Genomic DNA, 26,588 nt, shown 5'->3' with positions numbered 1-26,588 from the left:
GGAGGCTGAGATGCCAATCTCAATTAGGAAGGAGGCATCGAGCCAGTAACTAATTAGGGAAATTAACACACTCCATAAGTGGATAAAAGGACACGGCTGGGCTGGTGGAATTCACCAGAAGCAAAGTGACTACATGGGAGTGAAGACATGCAGCAAACTCTCTGAGGCTTGTGAATTACTGCCACACCAGGATTGCCGGACAGAGTGTGGATTTATTGCTGTGTTTTGGAATTACTTCAGCCGTTCTCTTGTGGGGGTTTGTTTTTGATTTGAGTTAATTCTGAAACGGCTGAATTTTGTTTTGCTCACCTGAAATTAAAGGGGAGACATAACACATACATATATGTTCATTCTTTACTGAATTGTGTGTAATTTTTGTTTCCTTGATTTCCCCCACCCTCCATATCCCTCTGGACCCCGACAGGAAAATACTTAATTCTGTTGATCCATTCTTTTTTGTTTTATATTACTGAAGTCCAATGGCTCATCTACACAACTTTTTTCCTATCCTGGAGGTTGGAAGAAAATTTGTTGATATTAAAAAAGAATGCTGTTCTTATTGTGCCTTAGCAACTGCCCTCACACATCTCAACATATGGTTAATTTGGGATTGTGGCTGGTGAATGCCCTATTGTCCTCCCCCCCCCAAACCCCACCCCTCATGAATTCTGTGTCTCCAGCAACTGCTCCCCAAAACATGAAGAGATGGATGAATAGCCCTGCCCTGCTAGACAGGGCTAATCATCACAAACTGTTTTTTTTTTTAACCTTTTTTAAACCTTCCACAGGAAGGTTCATGATTAGAACTTTAAAAGAAACTCACAGTTTCAAGTCCTGCCATACAAGTCCTCTGTCCATGCAAGTTCACTTTCCTATCCAGTCCCTCTTAAGCTATTTATTCTTACTGTCATCATTTAATTGTTTGGTTTATTTGAACAGTTAGCATCTTGGTGCCCGGACGGCAATTCTGAATAAAGTGTTGATGTTTACTATAACTGGCAGATGATTTACATGAATGTGGATGGGAGATGTGTTGGAACTTTGCTTTTGGGCTTCACCATTTCAAGGGCTACAGTGTGAATTTGTTCTAAACTATTTCAGGTTTGGGGGAGGAAAAGATTGAAGTGTAGAAAGGTCCATAGCAATGTTTATTAATCCATTATCTATGGATTAATATTTCCTGCAAGTGGTAACCTGGTTGTGTTCTTACAGCAATATATGTTTCTGCAGCATAAAAAGCAGCAGTGCTCCATGCTAGTTAAGCAGTCACTCAGTTGTCAGTAATCTTCTATAAATTACTCTGCAGATATTAAGAATGATAGAACCAATCTCCAAGCTTTTAAAAGTTTCACCTACTGATTTTTACCATTTTACAAACACAGATTATTTGCAGCTCAAATTGTTCCTGTTATGTTTATTGGTAACAACAGGGACACAGGCACTATACCACCCTTGATTTAGAAATTTCTATACTGTACTAATGATTTCAAGTAAATAGGTCTTCTAGAATTATCTTTATGCAACCAGCCATGCTATTAATTACAGAGTAATACCTTCTGTTCTTTGGGGCTTGTAAATAAGACCACTGTTTTGATCTCTTTCTTTCTTTTCCTTTCTTTTTTTATGCAGATGAGAAACAGAGGGTTTGTTTGAGAGTGAGTCACTCATATTTTTAACTTGGTTGGAATCTAGAGGACAAGGGTTTCTTGTTACCTAAGAACAGTCATTGCCTAAAGGCTGGTTAATATTTGTCCAAAGTTCTAAAGATGAAAAGGCTTCCATTAATGTTGAATGCATGCATCTGGACTATAAAATGTCTATGCAATAGCAAATAAAATGGCCTGGGACATTAAATTTTAAATTAATATGAAATATGAAAAACGAGTAGAAAGAAAAGAGCCTGAAGCTTTTGATTTTATATTTGATAAACATTTTTTATTTACCTACTCTATAACCTAGTTTGTTACAAGGACCACAATCCCAAATGTGGTACCTGTGTGCTTACAGAATCTTCCTTGGTGTCTATTAAGGAAAATCCTTTGAATAAATAATAAAAAGAAAAAATGTAACTGGGCCTAAAACAGAACCTTGGAGTACTCCACTGCGTGTTTCCCTCCATGTAAACGAAATGCCATTGAGGACTACACATTGAGTATGGTTGGTCAGCCAGTTATGAATTTATCTGGTGATGATGCTGTCTATCCCTTCCTTACCAAGAAGTAGGTTGTGGTCTACTTTGTCAAATGCCTTACTGAAGTCCAAGTATACTACGTCCACAATATTTCCCTAGTCTACTAATTCAATCACTTTGTCAAAGAAAGCAATAAGATTTGTCTCGCTTGCTCTGTTTTTGACAAACCTTTATTCCCTTCTAGTAATAGCTTTGCTTGTTTCTAGGTGTTTACAGATTGATTATTTTTCCAGGGTTTCCCCAGGTATTGTTGTTAGGCTGATTGGTCTGTAGTTTTCTGAATCCATTTTCCCCCTTTTTTGAAGAGGGAACCACATCAATCTTTTTCCAGTCCTCTGATAATTCCCCTGTGCTCCAGGATCTTTGAAAGATATGGTTCAGTGGTTCCGAAATCACATCTGCCAGCTCCTTCAGAATTCTGGGATGTAATCCATCTGGTCCGGTTGGTTTGTACTTGTCTAGAGTTGACAGATGTTGTCTTCTTGATAGGTTGGACTGTTTTTTTCCTTTTGTGTAAAGACAGATGCAAAGAATAAATCAAGCAGATCTGCTTTCTCCCTACTGCCACTCACCTCCTTGCCATCTACTCCCATCTTCTCCCATTAGATTCCTTGACTTTTTTCTTCATTTTTGCATGTTGAAACTTTTTTTTTTTATTACATGCAAAACAAAGCCGTAGCCTCAGTTATTTTTATTTTCAAAAATATCTCTGGGTCCCATTCAAACAGTGTGAACAGTATTATTGAGGGGGTGGAACATTCCAGTGTTTAGTAAATATGTTCTTTTGTCATGAAAAAAGTCACATACATGGAAATTGCATTCTGGGTGGCTGGAGTTAAAATGAAGTTACCTTGCAAATTTGCATAATGGCAAATAAGTGGTAGTTCTTGGCTCCCTCCAAGTGGCATTTATGCAATGCAGCTACTGATATAGTATAACTGAATATTCCAAATGTATTCAACAGCCCAGAAGCATTGGTTGGACCACAGATTATTTTAATAAAGATTTACAATTATATAATATGTTTTCATTTATCATCTATTCGTACAGAACAGCAATTCAACGTGTGCCTTCTTCAACTTGAGGTTGTCCAAATATTTTAGTGCTTTCCTTTCTTGTTCCTTCTCTTGAATCAGTAGTCTGGCTAGAGACTGTTCCCTGCCAACTACCTGGAAATTCTGGAGACTAGTCCAAGCACCTCTGGAGGTTGCCAGGCTGTAAATTATTTATCTTAACCAGACATTGCAGAAAAGGGAGCCTCTCCCTGTAGAATAAACAAGTAAGAAGAAGGAGCAGTCAAGGAATCATGATTTTAGAATACTCTCTCTCTCTCTCTCTCTCTCTCTCTCTCTCTCACACACACACACACACACACACACACACTACTGTCTATAAAATAGGCAAGTGATTGAAGAACAACCAAGCAGTTGAACAAATTCCAAGGTGTGATATGGCACCGCAGTGCCCTCTAGAGCATCTGGAACCCTCTTCATCAGATTTGAATAGATGGGATCCCAGTTTTAATTCCCACAGGAGTAAAATGGAAAACCACTGAAAACCTCCGCACCTTTAATCTGTAATTCTATTAAACTTCGTTAGAAAGCTAGGTTTCATTCCTAATTTTCTAGCTCAACCCAGAACATCATAGATGGAGCTCAGTCTCTGGGCAAAGAAACAATCCACATTCTTTGGTAATGGGGTTTTCATGTATCTTCCACATTCTTTCAAACTGGGATTGAGTGCTTGGAAGAACACACCAAAAAAAAGGCTTAACTCTGAACATCCAAGCATGTGGCCCAAAAGGTCTTTCTCCAACTCTCACCTCTGCAAAATAAAATAAAATAAGCCGATGTGCTGAATGCTGAAACCAGAGATTTTATTCAAGGAGGTAATAAGTAACTAACTTAAACAAGTTGACTATTGATTTCATTTGGAATTTTCTCTGTGTATGATTGCTTCCTTTCCTTGCTTGCTCTGTATCTTTCTTTCCCCCAATTAAGTCATTTTCTTTCTAGAAATTTGACTTCATTGCTTAGAAGAGAATGCCTAATCAAAATCTTCCCTGTGTGCAAAACTTTTGTTGTAGGTTTGGCACTTGGTTTGGGCAAGAAGATCCAAAGCATCTTTCTTTCTAATTTGTTAGACCTTGGTTGAAGGATCAACCCCTGGGGAAAAGGATGAAGAATTCTCTAGCTGGACAGAGAAGAGCAGCAGGTGACTTAGACTGACCCACGGCAGCCTGCTGAAGATATTTTTTACTGAAACCTTGGAAGAAGTGACGCCAGAGAAGTTTTAAATGATTATACACACACACATCTCTCTACACCCCTCATGTTTGTAATAAAAAATTCTACATTTTGTTGCATTGTAGCTAAACTACTTTAGGCTTTCTCTTTTTTCATTCTATGTATATATGCCTTCCAAATTGGTGGTGAATCTGATGAATCTACTGTAGTTTCTTTAAAAGAAACCTGAAAAGCTTTTACTATCTTCACAACCATCTTTGTATTATATTGCATACAGTACTGCAGTGGGAGACTCATCTATTAATACAATAATTGCATGATAATCATTTCCAGAAGAAAAAAGCCTCAAGAAATCAACTAGTCTCATGGAATATTTTTTACTGATCCAGTGGTTTTTTTTTTATTTGAAAGCTTATCTGAAAATAAATATGATTCTAGAAGTATAGTATTTTCCTTTTTTAAATTTAAAAATAATTTTAAAAGTCTGGGGACAAATAGGCCATAAGCACCATCTTGAATCCATGTACATGGCCGTCTTGCTCCACGCAATAGACCCCCCCCACACCCACTTACCTTTGCCAACACTGTATTCCCTCATGTCATGAGGTAACCTCTGTATCATTGTCAACTAGCTACCAAGGGCAATTCTCACTGCAGCTTCGGTTGTTTGCCTCTCATGAGTGCTTCTTTTTGCTGTCCATCATAGCAAAGCCCAACTGCCCTTTCCATCCTTTCCATTGAAAAGGTGATTTCTGCTTGGCAGAAATGCACGACAGTTTCTGCATGGCTTTTGGTATATACTTACAGTGCTTGGGCCAACCATTGGCCCATGACAACTGAGTCTGGTGGTTGTCTGCCCACTGACATCTATTTGCTCATAGATAAAATAGTATCCAAACTGAATTTAGATAATACCTCTCCCCTCATAAAAATCTTGGGGAGTGGGGTTAACACTGACATATTTCCAGGTCTACATTCTGTCTGTGGGCCTTGGTTCATTTAGAACAGGGCTGTCAAACTCTTGGCCTGCAGGCCACATGTGTCACACACTGGCCATGCCCATGCCTGGTTCAGTGAAGGGGGAAAAAGTCCTGATAGGTCACATGGTGTTGCCTTGACAATGTGAGTTTGACAGTCCTGATTTAGAATGATTTATACGTCTGTAAACTAATTGTAGTGTAGCTAAGAACACTACACTAATTACTTAATTTTTTCCCCCACTTGTTCCCCACCTCCCACCTCTTTTGTAGTTTTTCCTCTCTTTGGAATTCCATCACCGTTCTTCTTAAGTAGAATTAGGTTTCAAATTTATTTAGCTGAAGCAAAAATGGAAATAAATTTTATATGTTGCTTCCTAATCCTTTAGTTTTATAGAGTCTAAAAACTCTGCTTTCAGTTAATGTATGTATATGTATATGTATGTACACACACACACACACACACACACACCACATTCATGGTAATGATCTTTCTCTGGAGCAACATAAAAGGTCACTTGTTTATAGAAAAAGAGTAAGATACAAATGATGTAACCGCTGTGCCTGGTCAGGGAAGGAATAAAATTATCCAAGAATACTAGAGGTGAAGCAAGGAAAGCAATAGTAAGATTGTGACAACTATATAGAAGAGGACATGATCCAAGAGAACAATCTGAACAATATGAGGCCAAATCATTTGGTGTTGCCATTCTGAATAAAAACATAGGCTTAAAGGGGTCTATTTAGGTCACTGGGTTCAGCCCCTTGCTGAGTACAGGAAGCCAGGTCAAACCATCCTTAGTTAATAGTGTTGTTGTTTTTTTAGCTAAATCTGACTTCTTTAAGATTATTATTTCACATTCCGTGCTCTGGGGTAATAGAAAATAGATCATAGACTTCTGTGTAATATCCTATCACTTGATTTGGGGCCGAGTTGTTTAAAGAAATAATGCTATAAAGATTCAGGCATTAATTTGAATTTCTTCATTCTGTGCTTGCATCCTATGCCAATTGGCTATAACAAGAAGCCACAGGTAGAATAGGGGTGTTCTGGGAATAACACTTTGAATTGGCTTCTCTGTGATATCCTGGGAATGCTCATTTGCTGCACAGTTCCAAAACTATGCAGGGTTTCTGAATCTCTGATGAAGGAGGAGAAAGTAGGCAAGAACTCAATTAAAGGAACATGATATGATGTCAGGTTCTTCAGACAAACAGACTTCAGATCAGGGGCAGCTCTCATTCCTTTTAGACAGAAATTCCCAGGCTCCTGTGAATTGAAGTAGTTACAAAACTTTCTCGTAAGTCAGCCGGTTGCACTGTAATAACATAGCCTTCACTATAACCAAACCCAGTCCATTTCTTCTCTGTCAACTTCCCTTGGCAAGAGTTCCTACAATACTGATGTAGACAGAGTTCATTGTTACTCCTTGACAAAGATAGGATGGGAACAAATGAACAATACACCAAACTGCAATGAACCTTTAAAAGCACTGTGAAGAGATAAACCTAGAGGGCCAAAACAAATAATAGGACAAAGCAGTGTGTATTTTGGAAGAGTCAATTCTATTTGATGCCAGTATAAGAAAAAGAAAAACTATTCAAGTGTTCATATGCTGATCTGAACAAGGTATTTCATTCCCACATAAGAAAATGTTGATGCCATCCCCCAAATCCCAACTCTGCTTCAGTTCATGCACCTCAGTGCAATAGCATTGAGGATGGTATAGTCTACCAGCTATATAAGTACACTTCTACTAGTAGGTGGAATACCGAAACAGGATAAATTTGGTATGTCATCATGCTCAACACGCAATGAGAAAATAAAATGTTTAGCATTGGGGGCCATTTTGGATAAAACAAAGAGGCTATTAGGCAATGTTGTTTAACAGTGCATACTTATAAAGACATTCATTTGGATGTGATCCAGTAAAGCATTCATGCCTGTAATGCAGGGAGTATTGCCTTTTTATAAATAGGCTAATCTGTCTCCAGTATACGTGTAGATATATTGTTGAGACAACAGAGGCATTAACCCATTGGATTAAATCCAAATTGTTACTTTAATTTAAGGGACTTACATCATAGCTAAGTTGTTCCAAAATCATCAGTTGTGTCTGAGGTCAACAACTTGGTGTGGAACCAAATTGCTGAGATTAGAGGGAAGGAAGAACATCGCCTAATCACAAAGTACCAAAAAATTCAAGCTATGATTGGGTCTGAATATCTGAATTCCCCCCCCCCCAGAACCAGTTCTTTCTTCTAGACCCAGTTACTAAGATCCATGATGTTATCTTTTCAAAGTGTTATATTTATTTATTTTATTTATTTGTATTCCGCCCTTGTTGTTTTATAAATAACTCAAGGTGACGAACATATCAGACACACCTTCCTCCTCATATTTTCCCCAACAACAACAACCCTGGGGGGGGGGGGGGTTGGCTGAGAGACAGTGACTGGCCCAAAGCCATCCAACTGGCTTTCGTGGCTAAGGCAGGACTTGAACTCACAGCCTCCTGCTTTCTAGCCTGGTGCTTTAACCACTAGACAAGAGCATGCAGGACTTTGCAGAATGCATATTAAAGATAAAACATAAAATAATATCAAAAGACAGCATGGAAATATTGACAGATAAACTAACAAACCATGAAATACATGAGTTATGTGAAGAACATTTTAATAGTGAAAAAGTTCAGGGGTATAATGTTTGCAATCAGCATCTCACTATGGATATCAGGAATTCTAACTAATACATTTGGATATAAAGAAAGTAAATGAACACACATATTTATTTATTTACTTACTTACTTAATTTGTATAGCCACCCATCTCATAAGTATAACTCTGGGTGGTTCATAATAATTAAATTAAGAAACAAAAGAACAAAATAAAACAAAACAGCATTCTACTATCTTAAAAAGAACAATTAAACACAGTCATATAAATCATCATATAAATTGTAGTTCCATTTAATATAGCCATTGCAAGGCTAATTGCTTCTATTGAACCCCCAGGCATGATGGTGCACTACAGCCAAGTCTTCAGGTCCTTCCAAAAGACCAGAATGGTAGGGCCAATTTTAGTAGAAATGACTGATTGAGACATTAGCAATGCAACACTGGTGCAATTGTCTATAGGTTAGTCATTCTCTTCCAGGAATATCTGAGCAATCCAAGAGCTAGATCTGGGCCTAGTATAGGCATCCCCACAGCATCTCAAAGTTGATGGGGCAAAACATTTGGGCTGTTTTTTGCATTTGGGAGTTAGGAAGCAAAACTGGTGCCTTCAGTCTTGAAAATATTCAAACCACATATTGCATCCTTAAAACTCCTGTTCCTCCTAGCACACAATATCCTGCCTCTGCCTATGTTTTGAAATGTATTGTTCTTCAATGTGCCACATAAGCCTTATGTGGCCCTCAAGCCAAAGGAGCTAAGGAATAATAATTTGATTAATTGGTTCTTATAAAAAATTTGCAGGGATACACATTTTGCAGTAATTAATATGTGTTAGAGCGCATTTTAGTGTACTGTGCAAAGCCAGTTGGGTGACCTTGGCCAGTGGTCTCTCTCAGCCCTGGGAAGAAGGCACTGGCAAACCATTCAAAAATCTTGCAAAGAAAATTGTAGGCACTAGATTTTAAGTCAAAAGCACACACACACACACACAAGTTAGTCCAACAAAATGGCTTTCACATTATAAAAGAAGAAAATAAAATGACATTGCAGGGATGGAATGGAAGATGTTCATTTCACGTGTCCTTCCTGTATCAATGCCTTCCCCAACTCTACAATAAATCCTCTAAGTATCTCCTGCTTGGCCATTGTAGCAACGTAACAGCTGCATTAATACATCTGGAGTAGTACTAAGTATAATAGGATACAACTTCTATGTCCTAGCTGTATCTCTCTCACCTGGAATATCAGAAGCATAGAATTACTCAGGTGAGTCATGCTGTAGTTCTCAAGCACAAATGCTCTGAATTACAAAACATACACTGAGCCGCAGTGAACAAACGACCCTTGGTTTGCCGAGAATTCTTTAGGCAAAAGCTTTAAATCCACTGGGAATGAATTTTAAACTGTGAAGTTAATTCGGAACACTAGGCTGTGATCAGAAAATTATGAGGTTAGAATCAGGATCCGAATCTAATACTCAGATTAATATAAATGCAATTTGGTTTGAAGACTTGGCCTAGCTATGTCCTAGCTGTCCATCTCCCCACCTCCTGTGGATGCATGTGGGAGTGTCAGTTTTGGGAGCTTTCTTTAACAATAGGTGGCTGTTGTCACTGCAGAAATTCCATGACACATCAGCCCCGTTGTGTAACCCTTTTGTGAACTAAAAATAGTTCTCTTTATGACAAGAAATTGCCTTGGTGAAATTGCTCAATTTCTAGGTCACTGTAAAGAAGACAAACATTAATAAGAGAAGCTGCTCTTATGTTCCCTGCAATTTCTGAACACTTCAAAGTTCTGAATTATTGAACTTGCTTTACAAGCTGTTTGGAAAGGATCAGTAACCATAGATGGGAAAAGCTTCTACAAAGCTACCCGAGAGACTTTGCAAGTCGGAGTAGGCAATCCTGAGTTAGATGGGAAAGAATGAAGTAGCACAGGGTTTTTCTATAGGCCTCTCTGGGGTTCCATGAGAAACAAAGGACAAAAAAAAGACAACATCTCAAATTCATTTTAAAAGCAGCCAATTTCCTATCACCAGGGCTTTGCTTCTTGATCAGAGCTGTTTTTAACTAACAGCTTTTGAATCTGTTTGAAAACCCTTGAATTACTGTGTCATTTTCAGGGAAGGTATTTAGGGAGCGTTCCCAGTTCAGCTAGGCTAGCTCTGCCTTTGGGCTTTCTTGCTTATTATTTTCAAATCTTGCTGATCAGCGGACAAATTGGGAATATTTAAAGCAGAGGTGAAAAGATACAAACCTAAGGAAACTGGTGCAGCCAAACGGTCTTATTGCTGGTGTTTAATAACAAGGAACAGAGGCTTATCCATTGATTCTACTCAAGTAGTTCTTCCTGAAAGATAGATATATAAAGTAAATTTGTGGCAGAACCGTACAATGCAAAGTCACAAACCTTTCTCCTACAAACCTGACTGCAAATAATCATTTATCTGAAGGAAACACTCCTCCAAGCTTCAGTATAAAATAATGCAAAACAAATCCCGCCTCCCAATAAATCTAAAGGGAAAACCTATCTTCTCTGAGTGACAAACAGAAGGTAAAAATAGACAATTAGAATCAATTATATGAGCTACCTAAGTTAAAGCCCTTGTAAAAAATCTCTGTACATACTGAGCTTCCGCTAATATCCTGCTCCTGGTGCCTGTGGAGGGCAGGAGCAGAAGGGAGCCAGGGTGGGACCTCCTGAATTTCCATGAGGCAATGCCATGACAGAGAAGGTATGCTTCCTACATCTCAGCAGCTGATCCTGCTTCACCAAGGGGATCCAGATCCAGTGGGACAGACAAAGACCACGGAAGTTAGGCAGTCCTGCAAGTTATCTGGCCCCCATACCACATATAACTTATAAAATTGCTGCCTCATTCAGATGGCATGCATGGACAAAGTAAAACCCCATGCCAGTGCCATTTTAAAAGCTTCAGTTAATCTTCATGATACAACCTTTTTGTAATTCATATTATTTAAGGTTGGATTTCCATCTCTGGTTCTTGCTAGGACAGGGAGTGCCTGAGGCTTTAGCTGAGATAATACCAAGGCTTTAATTATCTGAATGTTGAGCAACTGCAAAAGTCACTGTACATCTGTCGTAATACAACCATTATGCCAGGGTTCTTCCATGTGGGAAGGCATATTATTTGGAAAATAAAACTGCCCATCTCACTTCTATAAATGGCCTGATTGGATCATATGATCAACTCTTGTCGTTTACAAGGACTGATACCTCCTAAGGCTTTTGTTAATGGTTAAATAGCATGTAGAATTTTATTGCTTAGGGAATGATTGCTTCATAGTTAGTCCAAAATGCCATCTTGATATGTTTATTATGATGCCTTCAAGAGTTTCAATCAATAAATAGGAGGAAAAACAGTGGGGTTGCGCAAGTGTGTTGATGATGTGAACATAAGGAAGGGGAAGGTAATCTGGGCTATACATAAAGGTGAAAGCAGGACCCCAAAATAATCATGACAGCATATCTTATACTGCTGACTTGAGCCTTAGATTTGGTACAAATGATTTTGATATGTATCTCAAATACCAACTTCTTAATAGGTAGTTTTAAGGTTTCTCCCCTTTGTAGGATGTTAATGTTTGTTGTGTCTCAAGAGTCTCTTTGGGGTGTGTGTGAAAGGAATATTTGAGGTTGTCAGAGCCTCACAGGAGAGGTGCTCTACCCTTTGTATTTTCTGTTGTTTAGAGATTGTATCTTTTTGCCCTTTAGTCCTATTAGGATATCAATTAAAACCTCTTCTGAAAAAATTCCACTCTTGATTTGTACTTTTACTTGACTTGTTCCAGTAAAAGCAGAGTTGTCTCTTAGCGGTCATGTTGGCTACTATACCTCTGGATGAAAATGGAGCATTATCTAGGCTAGTTTACTCATGTCATATGTGAATTCACTGCTGAGGAAGAATAAGTTTAGCTAGCTGAGCCCATAGAATAGAGGTGTGAATGAACACACACATAACAAGAAAAACTCTTATGGCTAGGGCTGTATTCTTGTGAACTCTTTGTTACTGTAACATTCTGGGTGTTTGAGATGATTCTCCTTATCTTTGTTCCCTTTGATGTCCAGAAGCAGAGTTGCCAAAGGAGTGTCTGCTAGGGGAATTATGGAAGGAATGCAGGATTGAATAGGCAATGGGGAAGAGAGTACTTGGAAGAGCCCAAAGGTGCTTTTTTCAAGAGGCAACTGGACTTTCTGGTTTTTCTTTGAAGACATTTTGTACATTGCAAAGAAGAGATTGACAAGACATTGTGTCTTGTGCTTGAATGTCTATAAGCAGAACCTTCTTAATCCTTGTACTTCTTGTCTTGTTGCTTTCTGTTGCTTATCTCCAACTTTATAGAATGTAGATTGGACTATATTTTACTGGCTTTGTCCAATTGAGGATAATACAGCATCTATGATGTTCTGGGCCCAACCAGCAAATTGGACATTACATAGAGACTAAGTCTATTTTCCCCAAAATGTTGATAGAATTAAATGATTACATGACATAATCTCTCTCTTTCTCCCTCCCTTCCCCCCTTCCGCCCATTTGTTTGTGTGTTTATTATGCCATTTCCAGTATTGTACTGTGGGAATCAAAGAACTTTGAGACCAGTGCAATCTTTTGCCTCCTGAAACAAAGCATGCAAGTGACAAAAAAATGCCATTGATTTCTCTATACACTAGGAACAGAATTTGAAAAATCCATGTCTGTCTATTCTATACACAGCATTTTTGTCCAGCCTGTTGCATTTCAGATGTGTCACATAAAAATTCAGATCAGGCTATATCAACATTAGTTGGAATGACAAGAACGATAATTTAATGCAAAAAAAAAAAAAAGGTCCATTCTCAAGCTGTGGGAAGTTCCAGTGATTCAACTGGAAAACCACACTTACATTATTTCTGGTTGCACAAACAGCTGAGCTGAAAACACACTGGTTCAGCTGCCAGATACAACAATATTAGGGGATCACAATACAAAATTAGAACTTTTCTTGGTATGGTCCTTTAAGAAGCAAGCAATTTAAGCAGAAGAGGAAAAATTTAGCATACAATTCAGTTTTAAAATATTGAGCATATTGCCTGGATACAGAATATAGATGACATTTCTTGAAGCAAAATGATAAAAGGATAGATAAAAATGCTGTATTGATGTAAAGAATAGTTTCTTAAGACATCTAGAAAGCTGAAGTAAGCCTTATTGAGACAGAGTGAGAGCTCACTGTCTCTACCACATCCCGATCTTAGATTAGGCATCTCAATTGCATTTTGATAGTTTAGCTATGCTATCATATGTAAAGTTGAGAGAGAAACCCATATAATACCAAGCAACAGAGGCTGGTATTTTTTTATGTGTGGATTTATATCTCATCGTTCCACCATCAGTTCCACATAGAGCACATAATATTTGCCTTCCCTAATGTTATCCACATAGTAAATCTTTGGGACTGACATAGGCTGTCAGATAGTGATTGAACCTATCCAGTGGCAGAATTCAGTTCTCATGGCAAAATCAGGATCAGGATATAAATCAGAGTCATTCTCTGTCTTAATCCAATTGTAATTGTTACATTACTTTGAAAGGGGGTAGAATTCAGCAATAAGGAAAACTGAAGGTCCAACATTGTGGAAAAATGACAGGGTAGAATGCTGTAATATGTACATAAAGTAAATATTCTTGGAATATGTGGCTTAAGGGCAAGTTTTCTAAAGATTCTTTGGTCTACTCAACCAACAGTCCTGGCATGTCTGCTTGATTTTCTGAACTGTTCCCTCACAGACAGCTGTGAAAGCTAATGCACTGTCACACGCATGTCTCTTTTATTTTGTCCTTGTTCAAAGCATCTTCCTAGGATCTCTACAAAAAACATAAACTGATATTAGAATTTCTCTAGAGTTTGGATTTCTCTAGAGTTTGGCCTAAGGGAAGTATTTCAGTGAGAGGCCGAAGAATCTTCAGAGAGATTCTTTCCGAAATATACCCTTTTTACCCCCAAAACAAATATACAAAACAAAAAACCAAAACAAATAGAATTATCTGCACCAAGGTCTATGGCTAAAGCAGGTGGTTCTTTCCTTCCTTGGCTCAAGGCCTGTGAGGCTTTTGATCTAGGCATTGTAGCTTGGCCACCAGGGGGCCTGTGGTCCAACAAAAGAGGATTGAAATGAATTACTGATTTTTTTTTCTTTTTTTTAATTCTGCCCAACGATCTGAGGGAATAAACAGCAGCAGTGAGCTGGCCAAGCAGACCAAAGTGCCTCTTTGTCGTCGCTCAAGCTGGACTGAAACTCCAATCTCCTCGTTTACTCTCTTCCATGCCCCCGGCCCTCTTTAAGGCCACAAGTCAAAGTGAAGAAACTTTTTTCCTTTTCTCACTGAGGGAAGTGACATCTCTGTTCATTTGGTGAATTGCTTTCTCCGCATCTCTTCTCTTTACCTCTGTTTTGCAGAAAGAAGGATGTCTTTCCCTTGGACGGGTATGCTTTTGCTTAGTTTTCTGCAGCTACTGGAAGCCCTGATGAAAGAAGGAGCTGTCCCGTTTATTGAAGAAAACTACGCACCCTCCAGAATGGAGGCAAAGGCTGGAGAAGATCACTTAAAAAGACACATCAATTCCAAAGGTGTCCTGATGGAGGTACTTGGAGAACCGGGCAGGAAGAGAGACTCAGGACTGACCGGCAACCACGAAGAGCAACAGTTCTCAGAAGAGCAGCTGAGGTGGAGAAGAAGACGCAGAGGAGCAAAAGATGATGATGCCAAGTCAGTTCAGCAGTATGTTCCAGGAGTCAAAGTAGAATTTCCTCGGCCTGCGAACCCAGCCACTTCACAGCCAATGAAGCCTCCAGCTCCATCCAGCACAGATCCTTTTGAACCCCACCAACAGAGCCCGGCAGTCTACGGTGATAGAGCGGCCCAGGTTAATAGGACTGTGGCACTAGGAAAGCGTTTTCAGATACAGAACCCTCTCTATCCAGTGACAGAAAGCTCTTATAGTGCTTATGCTGTCATGTTCCTGTCCCTCATTGTCTTTGCTGTAGGCATTGTTGGGAACCTCTCGGTCATGTGCATTGTCTGGCATAATTACTATATGAAAAGTGCTTGGAATTCCATTTTGGCCAGTCTTGCTTTCTGGGATTTCCTTATCCTCTTCTTCTGCCTACCTGTGGTCATCTTTAATGAAATTACCAAGAAGAGACTACTGGGAACCTTCTCCTGTCGCCTTGTGCCCTTCATGGAGGTAAGAATTTCCGCTGCTAACCTCTAGTATGTATCATCAACAACCTTGTGTCTTCAGTTGAGGAAGAGAAGGATAATGTTATTTGTGCTTGGCCAGCTTTATGTTTTGAATTTGACTTAATCCCATGTCATTTTACTTTACCTGTCCTCAATAAGATGAGTTTTCCTAATATCAAGTTTGAGGGCTGATTGATTGAAGAGCTATATAAAACACCATCTCTGTTTCAGAGAGGATGACAAAAATGCCTTTGGTAAAAATGGAAGCAAGCACAGTTATGCTTATTTCAATGCCAATTATTTGATGAGAAGAATGTTTCTGTTTTGACCCCAGAGATACAAAGTGGAAGATGTGGCTTATATTTCCAGGAGATATTCATGTGTAAATTTTTATGCAATCATTAATAATTAATATTAATTATTCAACCATTAATATTAATGTTCTAACCATTAATAGACTGTCCATCAGCTTGGTATCTTCCATGTAGATAAGACTAATGTATAGAGAACAACAGATTAGGGGATGCTGCATTAATAAATGAAAACGAGGTACTTCTCACATCAAGTTTATAAAAGTGGGGCTTTAAAATCACCTAAAAAAAGGAGAAGATATTAATTAAAAAGAGTAAGTGCACCTAATGCTTGTGCTGAATCTATAATTAGCAGGTGTAGGCCTCCTGTAGCCTGACATTTCGAGACCTAGACTCAAGCCACCATTCTTTAGAAATCATGCACATTTAATTACACCGAGTAAAAATTGTTCTATAATTTAAGCCAGAGAATTTTGAAACGAAATGCCAGACTAAGAGAAATTCTTGCCCAATGGATGCAATGCATTTCAGATTTTATACCTGCTCACCACAGCCACAGGCAGGAAGTGGACAGGAACTCAGGATGAAGAAGGAAACAAGTCAAGCTTTTTTCTAGAAGTAAAAGATTATTACTTGTAATTGGTTGAAGACCATTTATCTGTGAAAGGATGGTCTTCCTTAAATTATTCTCCCTGAACCAGAGAATTTTACTTTTAATAGGTCAAAATGATAGCAAGTAAAGGCTTTGCTGTCATTGAATCATTGCCTGAAAACGTTGAATTTCTTCTGAGATCACAACAATAGTTATTCTCATTTTTAAAAATCTCAGGGACTGTTTAAATTAATAAAAAGTTACTAACTACCTTAATCAAGATAAATGATAAAATATTTGGAAGACATATAACCAGGGTGAATAATTTATGGGTCTATAGCTATCAGCATCCCTGGTTATATCCAGCAATACCTAGTGAGAGAGAGTTTAGGGTATATATAATATCCTTGAACTTAATCTCACAAAGATATGCTGAGAGAAGGAGATGTTGAACGAAGTGACCTTTACAACTGATCATAAATCTATACAAAACCTGCTGTAGTGTATAACTTCAGCTTTGCGACTCATGAAGGTTACATGTCTTTCCTCATGAATTCCCTAGGAGTTGGGCTTCTCCTAAGATGAAAAGGAGACGAAAGGAGGAGTTGTGTTTTGAATGATGTGGAGTTTCCATAGAAAATCTGTTTGGCTGAAATGTATTACCATGGAGTCTTTGTTAATAAGGGCAGGATGAAGGCCATTTAAATTTTCTTTCAACGGTGCCACAGGATCTTGGATAATATTCTCAGAAATACTCTCAGAACAGCTTCAGTGTTCTTAAACAAAAGAGCATCTCACGGCAAGGTTAGATTATTCTGCAACCAAAAATCAGTGTATTTAATTTAAAAGGTATCAGGCACACTGTCTCTTCTCTTGGTTCTTCCTCACTTCTCCTAACGCCAAAACCAAGCATCACTGGCAGAGACAGAGAGCAGCACCAATAAAACCTGCCAAAGTGGTTGAGCCTGAAACTAATTTACAGGATCTGTGCTACCATTACACCAACCTTTGATCAAGTTGTGATCTTTACTTGGAAAAATATCTATTTAGATTAGGCTATATGGAATCATGTCTTGACATACACAATTACAAAATTGGAAGGGATCTCAGAAATCACCTAGCTCAGTGTCATAGATCCAATAGACTAGAGCATCACTGAGAGATCACCACTATCCATGCTCTGTCTAGACAACGGATCAGTGACAGTCTGTTCCGCTGGTTTACTGCATAGTGTACAGAGTCAGAAAATTCCTCCTGATACCTGGCCTAAATCTACATCCTTATAGATTTAACTAATTGATTATGGTCCCGGCCTCTAGGGAAATAGAGAATAGATTCAATCTCTTATACTCTATTAGACAGGAAAGAAAATATTGTATAGTGGATGTGGGACAACAGAAGATAGAAGTCGGAGTCATATCTAACCATTCCATCTAACAGATTGTCATGGAGAAAAATCTATTCATCATGATTTACTCAATAAAGTTAACTGTGGGTTGGCATTTTTTGTCAACACAGCAACACTTTTCAGAATTATCATTAGATCCTGTGCCATACTGTAATTCGAGTACAATTGTGTTCAAGGACATTGAATTATCAGCATACCAATAGTTTAAAACCCCCAAACCAAATTAACTATCTGAAACCAAGTTTAGAATGCTGTATGGTAGGCTTTAAGTAATCTGGTTAAGTGTGCTATATGAAAATAGATATTGTTAATTTTTAATGACTATTTTAAAAGTTTTTTAAATATTTAATATTATGTAAGACATCTTGAGAAAATCAAGAAGCAGCATACACATTTAATAAAATAAAATAATTGAAACAATTATCTACTCCTTTCGTTATTATTTATATCTTTGATTCATTCCACTCATTTTCTGTTGAATCTTCTTAATGAATTTTGAACTGTGAGTTCTTTTAAAAAATACTATAAGATAGTACCATCCTATTAATGTGCAAAACTGGAGCATTTACAAAGCAAGAAACAATGGGGTGTGTATCTGTGTTTCTATAATATCTAAGATATAATTTCAAAAGATCAGGTTCCTTCTGTCTTCAAGAAAGCAATTGGAAGAAAGAAGTTGGAATGAGGTAGGATTAGACATACAGAAAATAAAGTTTGTTTAGACGGAAAATGGATTGTAATGTATCCGATGTGAACATTCAGATCCTTTGTACACAAGTCATTTTCTATCAAACATAATGAATAGATTGTCCTTCCTTAGAAACTGCAATGTTTCAACATAATTTCTATAGCTTCCCTGCTCAGTGCAGGAGGATATGAGAGCAAAGCAGGGGATGGACATCTGTGAATGATTCAGAGCTTGACTAAGGGGACAGCAGAGTACATGAAGGAGGCAGGGAAGACAATGAGTCTGATGTAATGTGACAAGGCCACAAACAGTTGGACACATCAAAAGCCCATTTCAAAATAAGAACACACAATCATACTTATTCTTGCAATCAACACATCCTATCACTGCCAGAAACCACACGAACTGTGAAGAGTCTAGGCAGATTTAGGTTTTCTATGCAGTTTTCTCCTATCAGGTTGAAAGTTAAATCAGAGTTACAAGATCTAGGTTACATGACAATAGATGGTGGCAAAGAGAAGTGAATAACCTAATGCTTTGCTACCATCTAGTGATCTTAAGGGTTTTTGCAGTCCAGATGTAATAGACCTACTAACATTAAGCATTGGCCATCTTCATATTTATTCATTCAGATGATTTTCTTGTTAGATAGGGCAATAGAATATTTGATTTTGCTTCTATGAAAGGTTGAAGAGCATTATTTGATTTAAACTACCACATTCTGATATTCACTGATGTATTTGTTTATTTTGGCAAGTTTTAATCTTCTAGGGAAAAAGGACATCTGCAATTCTGCATGGAATTCTATGAACCAATAGCTTCTCTTTTGCAAAAACTATTATGTATCATTGTGTTTGGTTTAGCATTTAAGAGACATGCAGCTATCCATATCAGAAAACAGGAAAGGTGGCTTGAAAAGGATAATTTGCAGTGGAAAAATGGCAAAACCAGAGTTGCATTTTGCCATGCTATATTCCTTTCAACCTATGAGCTGCCTTAGGATTCATAGTTTCATAAAATTCACAGAAAATTGCCTTAGCAATACCAATAGCATTTAGACTTATATATCACTTCATAGTGCTTTACAGCCCTCTCTAAGCCATTTACATATTGCCCCCAACAATCTGGGTCCTCATTTTACCTACCTTGGAAGGATAGAAGGCTGAATCAAACTTGAACTCTTGGCAATGGAGTGCAGAGTTAGCTTGCAATACTGAATTCTAATCATTGCGCCACATGGCTCTTATATAAACACTACTGACTTCCCCTCATCTCACTGAATATGTCTTTATTTTTGCACCTGTTTTATTTATCTCAGAATAACTAATAGATTATATCCTAAAAGTTCATAGCTTCATAACAAAATATTGTCTAAAATTAACACTAGATAATTCTATCCATATCAATGGAGTCACAGTAAACATTTAGGACATATAGGAACAACTGTTCACTGATGTTTTTGTCCTTGGTTAATTAAATATACAAATTTGCAGACCTGCATAGATATATCACCCAAATTCTCCTGATGTCCTCAACCCAGATGGCTATATTTGCACTGATGCTCCTACAATGTTGACAGTTGAATTGTTAATTCAAGACCTGCAATAGACTCCAACATTTTCCTGTTATGCCAATAACTTTATGGCTGTGATTCTAAGCACAGTTATATAAAAAGCTTCCTATCAAAGCAGCAATTATCACATGCTGCATTTCTTTTTTCCTCAGGAACTTGTTCAGGTTGTAGACGAAAGATTGTAGGTTTGGATTATTCTTCCTAAAAGAAACCCCATAGGAATATTCTATAAAATGTGATAAAATGTAGAAATCTACTTTAAGAGATCTGGATAGCATCTATATAAGGGCAGTTATTTTAAATGGAACTAGATTTTGTTGCAGCTGCTTTGCTAATGATAGCCCTCTCTGCTGTCTGCCACATCAGGAACCTTGTTGCAAATTTGCAATTCCATTATAGACCAATTCTCTGAATCTTACGTAGCTTTGTATTTTCTCCACAAAGGTTTTCATACCTGAATTTTATTCCAGATGCCCCTTAATTTCAACCAAACATGAAAACCTTGTCAAGAAAACTGTAGGGATTAGTCCAAGCATTCACCAGAAGTCAACTCTTCCTCAAAGGCAGCTACACACCAAAAAAAAGTGTTATAGTGGATCATACTATTATAGTAAAACAGCAGAAGTCAAGTTTCAAATGACAATTTGCACCTTAATGGATTGTTCATTTAGAAGACATCCTCCTGTTTTCTGCATTACTTTAACACAAGTAGCCATCTTGAAATCTTTCCCCAAGGTGCTTTTTCAAGAGGCAAGTTGACTTTCTGTTTTCTCTTTGACGACAATTCACTTCTCATCCAAGAAGCTTCTTTGGATGAGAGAATTCTGAAAAAGCACCTTTGGAACAGCCATGACCTGGATGACAGAGAATCTCCATAAACATCTTGAAACATCTTAACTTTCTGTATATTTTAGAAACAGTTGATGGTACAAGCAAACTGGATTCAGACATCATAGTATTATCCAGCAGAAGCAACCAAGCAACCTCTGCAATAATCTACAAAGTCCTTCAAACCATATAGTGTAACTGCTTGGAACATCAAATTCTTTAATTGGATTGGCTTTTCAAACAAACTCTCCATAAACCCCATCTTTCTTTAGTATTCATCAGTATGATGACCACAAGTAGGAATATGGCCTTGCCTCAATTTTTTAAAGCATCCCTTGAAAGCTCATAGTTTTAATAAACACCATGGGAGATTGTACCCTGGAATTGCTCTGTATTCTGCTGCTTTGGCAGCAGTTCAAAGGACATGGGACAGGGAAAGAGGGGGAAGGGAAGGCAGAATAAAGAAAATAAGCCTCTTTCCAAAGCTTGCGATGAATGTCCCTTTTTCCTCAGAGAAGTGAGCGGGTGCCTGCAATTAGGGCCCAGAGCTCTTCAGCAGTCTATGAACAACTGTCCAAATGAGGCGTAGTATTTCCTGAACTGAAGGAAAGCACAGCATTTGTAATGGGGAGTGTTGTGCAAGGAGGCGAGCACTCCCTCCACCCCCCCAGCTGATATTTATTCATGTTCTACATTGTCTGTCCAACCCACCCAGTGTTTGGCATTTTCTCCTCCACGCTTTGCCATCTTCCTTTTTGGCAGACAAGTATGTTTTCCTGAGATTCTGAATGCAGCGGAAATAGTTTGGGACATCAACAAACTTACTTAACTCATTTGATGCTCAGAAAGTAGATGCATTTTGACTCAGTGAATTTTTGGGAAAGGACCAAAGGTTGCTTAAGGAGTACTATCTCTCCTGATCTTCTAAGGTGTTTCTCCCATTGGTTTGTTCTTATTAATTGCCCTCTGTAAAAAGAAGCATGTAGATCAGGGAAGCATGATATACAAGGAACAGAATAAAGGGATGGGACATGGGAGATAAAAAAGCTTTTAGGGACACATCCATTTTGGTAGAATGATTTTGGGGGCGGGATAGAGAACATCATGCAAACCATAAGGGAAAAATTCTAATCTATCCTTTCATTTCCATATACATTTTCCACAGTATTTACACAGATGGCCAAAGGTTTTTTTAAGCAGGGGTACATTTTCAATTTGACTTTGTCCTTCTACAGTGTATTCAACTATATTCCATTATATGTATAATCCTTGGGAAGATACACACAAAGGGGGGGGAGAGTGGGAGGGAGGAAGAGAGAGAGAATGAGTGTGTGTGTAAGACAGAGAGACAGAGAGAGAGAGGGAGAGGGAGAGAGATGTGGAAGCGCTATCACTTGAGACTTTCAAGAAGAGATTGGACTGCCATTTGTTAGGAATGGTGTAGGGTCTCCCGCTTGGACTAGATGACCCAAGATCCCTTCCAACTTTGATTATCTGTTATCTGTCATATTACTCCTTTTTAATTACATTTATTAGTAAAGATGTTCCAATCCTCTTAACTGTTTGCAGTGTCACTGTACAGTAATATAGTATTTATCCTGCAATTATTTAGGGACATTGTCTTTGAGTCAGTTCAACTCCTAACAACCATATGGATATATCTATGCAGTTTTCTTGACAGTAATATGGAACTGTTTGCCATTGCTTTCTCCTGGGATTTTTTAAAACTTTCTATGGATGAGTGGATTCCCATCTAAGAACAAGATAGGCTTGAAACTGCTTAGCTTCTGAGCCATGTTCTGGCACCTGATGAGACAGAGATACTGAAGAAAGACAAAGAATGATGTCATAGTCGGCAGAAATTTGTTCCATGTTCACATTATAGTCTTTAAAATGTTTGCAAAGAAGTAACAGGTGCATCCCTTCTGCATTTGTTATTAAAAATTAAAATAGAAGTGAAAACAATGCTGACAGTGCCAAACTGTTTTTAAATCTGCAAGATCTATTTTCATGTGAGCCAAATGAAGCCAGCTGTAAAACAGAACTTATGTGATGTGTAGAAACTGAAATGAGTATAAAGCAATCTGAAAATGTACTAGCTCCCAAAATGGGGTCCTGTTATCACAATTCTCACATGCTTCTCTTTCCTAACAAACCCACCCTTGATTTTAGGACTCTAATTGAGGAGGAGAATTGGCTTTCTGCTGTTAACATTACTTTATCGTTAGGAGTTCGTAACTTTTATGATTTACTGCCAATTGTTCAAAGGTCCATCAAGGTTCTAAGTCTCCTTCTGCTCACTTTGAATATAAGGAATCCAAAAAGGATGGAAATAATAAAAGAGGGGAAACTAATTGGAATAAATGAAGCAGGGAAGCAAGATTGTAACTTTGATAGATATTTAATAATTTAATATCAAATAAAGAATCACAAAATCAACTACATATCAATGTCTGTACATTTGGTTTTGTTAAACGATGTTGGAATCAAAATGTCCTCACACATTGCAAAGACCTGGGAAGTAGCTAAGGAAAGATAGTAAAGAGAGAGTTAAAAGCTTTTTTTTTAATATCCTCATGGTGAAGGAAAGTCAATATGCTTGTTTTTAAATGGTACAAGCAATCTTTACTAAATTGCAGCTCCCATGCTGATACTTCTAGTTACTAAACAAATGTAGAGAAATGTTTATGGAGATTCTCAGTCATCCAGATCATGGTTGTCCCAAAGGTGCTTTTTTCAAGAGGCAACTGGACTTTCTGAGCTGAAGAAGCTTCTTGGATGAGAAGCGAAACATCTTCAAAGAAAAAAACAGAAAGTCCAGTTGCCTCTTGAAAAAAATCACCTTTGGGGCAAATGGAGGGAAACATTTTGGGAAACATGGTGTATGACACAACTTCAGCATCAACTCCACATGGAAATGCTCAAAGCTGATATATGAAGTCAGACACATTCCTTGGTAGAGCTGGTCCCCCAAATGTGACTTATTCTTTTCAGGTTATTGGAATAAATGGAATCATTATTCTCATAACAGACACTAATATTTAAATATGCATCTTTTCATTTGGGGGTATTGCCATCTCCCGTGCTGCTATCTCTATTCTAGAGAATTATTGCACAAACTTGTATGGTTGCTCCTGAAGCATTTAAAAGTGCTGGGGACTGGAATGACTTTCCCTGTTTTGTACATCCCATTTTATTTTGGCATAATTTGGGATCTGCATTAGTCTGCATGGTAAATGAATTTTCTGTGCTAGAGACAGGGTTTATTTTTTCTTTGAAACCCTTTTGCACAAAATTGAAAAAGTCTGTATTTTCTCACTAACTTAAAAGTTAAGGAGAGGCGAATGTTTTATTTCTCTCTTTGGCCATCTCAGTTCAACCATTTCTCTTTGTTATGCTCCTAGGTGACTTCTCTGGGAATCACCACCTTCAGCCTCTGTGCCTTGGGCATTGACAGATTCCATGCGGCTACCAGCCCTCAAGCCAAGCTCCGTCCGATTGAACACTGCCACTCCATCATTGCCAAGCTGGCTGTCATTTGGGTGGGTTCCATGACCCTTTCAATCCCAGAGCTCCTTCTTTGGCAGCTGGCACAGGATACCTCACCAGTCTCTGGTGTAGTATCTGACTACTGCACAATGAAACCTTTTCAGGAGCTGCCTGAGTCCATTTACTCTCTGGTTCTCACTTATCAGAATGCTAGGATGTGGTGGTATTTTGGATGCTACTTCTGCCTGCCAATCCTCTTTACCGTCAGCTGCCAGCTGGTCACCAGAAGGATCAGCAGCTCAGAGAAGACGGAATGCCGTGGCAATAAGCATGGGCAGTGTGAGAGCCAACTCAACTGTACAGTGATTGGCCTGACAGTGATCTATGGTCTCTGCACCATTCCTGAAAACGTCAGTAATATTGTTGTGGCCTATCTGTCTCCCGACATGACAAAACAGACCCTGGACCTATTAAGCTTGGTCAACCAGTTCTTCCTGTTCTTCAAATGTTCAGTTACTCCTGTGCTTTTACTGTGCCTTTGCAAACCCCTGGGGCAGGCCTTCATGGACTGCTGCTGCTGCTGCTGTGATGAATGTGGTCAAGAAACAACTTCCAGTGATGGTGGTTCTGAAAGCAAAATCAAAACCGAGATGTCCTCAAATATTTTCTTCGACAAGACCCGAGAGTCACCTCCCCCTGTAGGGGCCATTGGCACGCCATGCTAAGTTCAATCATCCTAGTGGCAGACCAACAGCAATTCTTCCGCTACCTTTTCCCAAGACGAAAAGTTGTGATGATTTTTTTTAGTATTAATTGGTGAAATAGCTGGACACTGGAGGTGGGACCTGGTGTCTATCATCTGCTTGTTCCAGCACTGTCTTGTAAAAGAACACCTTACAAACAAGGCATCACCAATAGCTATCTCTTCTTTGCTGAACAGTTACCAAGGGTGCCATTGACTCCCCTGATCTACCATGACTAGAAAGGCTGCTGTTCTGAATGCGAAAGATGCTGTGGAAAGGCCCACTTGCAACCCTTTCGAGAACGGAGAAATCACCTCTTTTAAGAGTTCATAGTACACACTAACCTATTCTGCACTGATGCAGGACCTTACTGTCCTCTTCTTCATGTCTGCCCCAAAAACAGCCTTGTATACAAAGTCAGCACTATCCTAGTCTCAATAAACGAGTAGACTAAGTAGAAAAAGGTTCTAGTCACTTTATTCAAAATGTGGTAGAACAATTGATCATTCTGTGTTTTTCTCAAAAAAGTGAATCTGTCCACGTTGTATGAACTAGAATTCTTGTCTAGCCAAGGAATCAGGATTTTACAACAGGTTTCACTGTGTCTTGTGTTATGGTGGAGGGGGGGAATAGGGGGAATTGTTGTTTTTTAAATTCACACTAAAGACCTCAGATTGGGCTATTTTGATCTATCCATGCTTTCAAGTGACTACCATCACATTACCATCTACTTTAGTGTATAATCAATTAAGTCATTGTGGCATCAATGGCAGCATTCTTGACATTTTCTTTGTTCCGTTGGGCATCCAGTTTGTTTTCTTCCATTTCTTAACCTTTGACAGTAGTCTCTGTTCACATTCATTTTTACCAACTTCCTTATTTCATTCTACAATTCCTCTGGTTCCTATTAATGAGGCTCAGAATTTCAAAGTGAAGGCTGATGTTTTCCTTCAAAATGATGGGTCAAGATTGTACCACTAGGAACTGCTTGGCTTTGTTCTTCTGCTTATTTCATTTGGAACATGCACATGATCTGTTCAATTATCTCCTGGCTCTTTGTTGTTGTAATTGAGATTGTCCACCTCCTTGTGACAATACTATAAAGGTAGTCCTGACTTATAACCACAATTGGGACTGGAACTTCTGTCACCAAGCAATACAACTTGGTTAAGTTACGCCCAATTTTGTCACATTTTTCTGCCATACTCAATAAGCAAATCACACAATTGTTAAGTTGTTAAGTAAATCCAGTTTCCCCCACTGACTTTGCTTTTTGGAAGCTCCCCCCCCCCAGAAAGTTGTAAAAGATGATCATGTGACTCTATTGCAACTGTTATAAGTACATGTTGGTTGCCATTTAATCATGTGACCATAGAGATGGTGCAACGGTCATAAGCGCAAGGAGCGGTTGTAAGTCGATTTTCTCAGTGCTAGTATAACTTCAAATGGTTGTAAGTCGAGACCACCTGAGGTCAATTTGATTTCTGCGAACTCTTATCTGGTGATGTCTACATAGATGCATGTTGTTTTTGGTTGCTGCAAAATTGTTAGCGGTGAAGAAATGCCAATGAAGAAATCATTAGATTGGCAGAAACAGCTACAGGCAGTCCTAATTTAA

General features: G+C 38.5%; 1 protein-coding gene and 1 long non-coding RNA gene across 5 annotated transcripts; one reads left to right on the top strand and one right to left on the bottom strand.

The window, feature by feature from the left end:
• Positions 1-3,260: 3,260 nt before the first annotated feature.
• Positions 3,261-24,147, bottom strand: LOC148131144 (uncharacterized). 4 transcript variants are annotated; one of them, XR_015748486.1, is made up of 4 exons: positions 21,564-24,147; positions 19,833-19,936; positions 10,352-10,444; positions 3,261-3,455 (listed from the first exon to the last, which is right to left on the bottom strand). It is a non-coding gene; the product is annotated as an uncharacterized LOC148131144 (long non-coding RNA). The 4 variants fall into 4 exon arrangements; XR_015748488.1 differs by lacking the exon at positions 3,261-3,455 and adding an exon at positions 6,293-9,328; XR_015748484.1 differs by lacking the exon at positions 3,261-3,455 and having other exon boundaries at positions 6,293-10,444.
• GPR37L1 (G protein-coupled receptor 37 like 1) lies at positions 14,324-25,433 on the top strand. Its single transcript, XM_026680884.2, has 2 exons — positions 14,324-15,342; positions 24,143-25,433. The coding sequence occupies exons 1-2, from the start codon at positions 14,563-14,565 to the stop codon at positions 24,950-24,952; spliced, it is 1,590 nt and encodes a 529-aa protein (XP_026536669.2). The 5' UTR covers positions 14,324-14,562; the 3' UTR covers positions 24,953-25,433.
• Positions 25,434-26,588: the final 1,155 nt, after the last annotated feature.

This window comes from Notechis scutatus, chromosome 3, assembly GCF_049901735.1.
Source record: "Notechis scutatus isolate UNSWTSFEM ecotype Mainland chromosome 3, rNotScu1.2, whole genome shotgun sequence".
Taxonomy (NCBI): Eukaryota; Metazoa; Chordata; class Lepidosauria; order Squamata; family Elapidae; genus Notechis; species Notechis scutatus.
Note: the sequence above shows the minus strand (reverse complement) of the source record. Positions and strands in the feature narration are given on the sequence as shown.

What these genes read in the sequence shown, in the direction of transcription:
- GPR37L1 (XM_026680884.2), top strand. Translation starts at nt 14,563, where the DNA reads ATGTCTTTCCCTTGGACGGGTATGCTTTTGCTTAGTTTTCTGCAGCTA. An exon ending in GCCTTGTGCCCTTCATGGAG is followed by an intron (nt 15,343 to 24,142) that starts GTAAGAATTTCC and finishes TTATGCTCCTAG; the next exon opens with GTGACTTCTCTGGGAATCAC.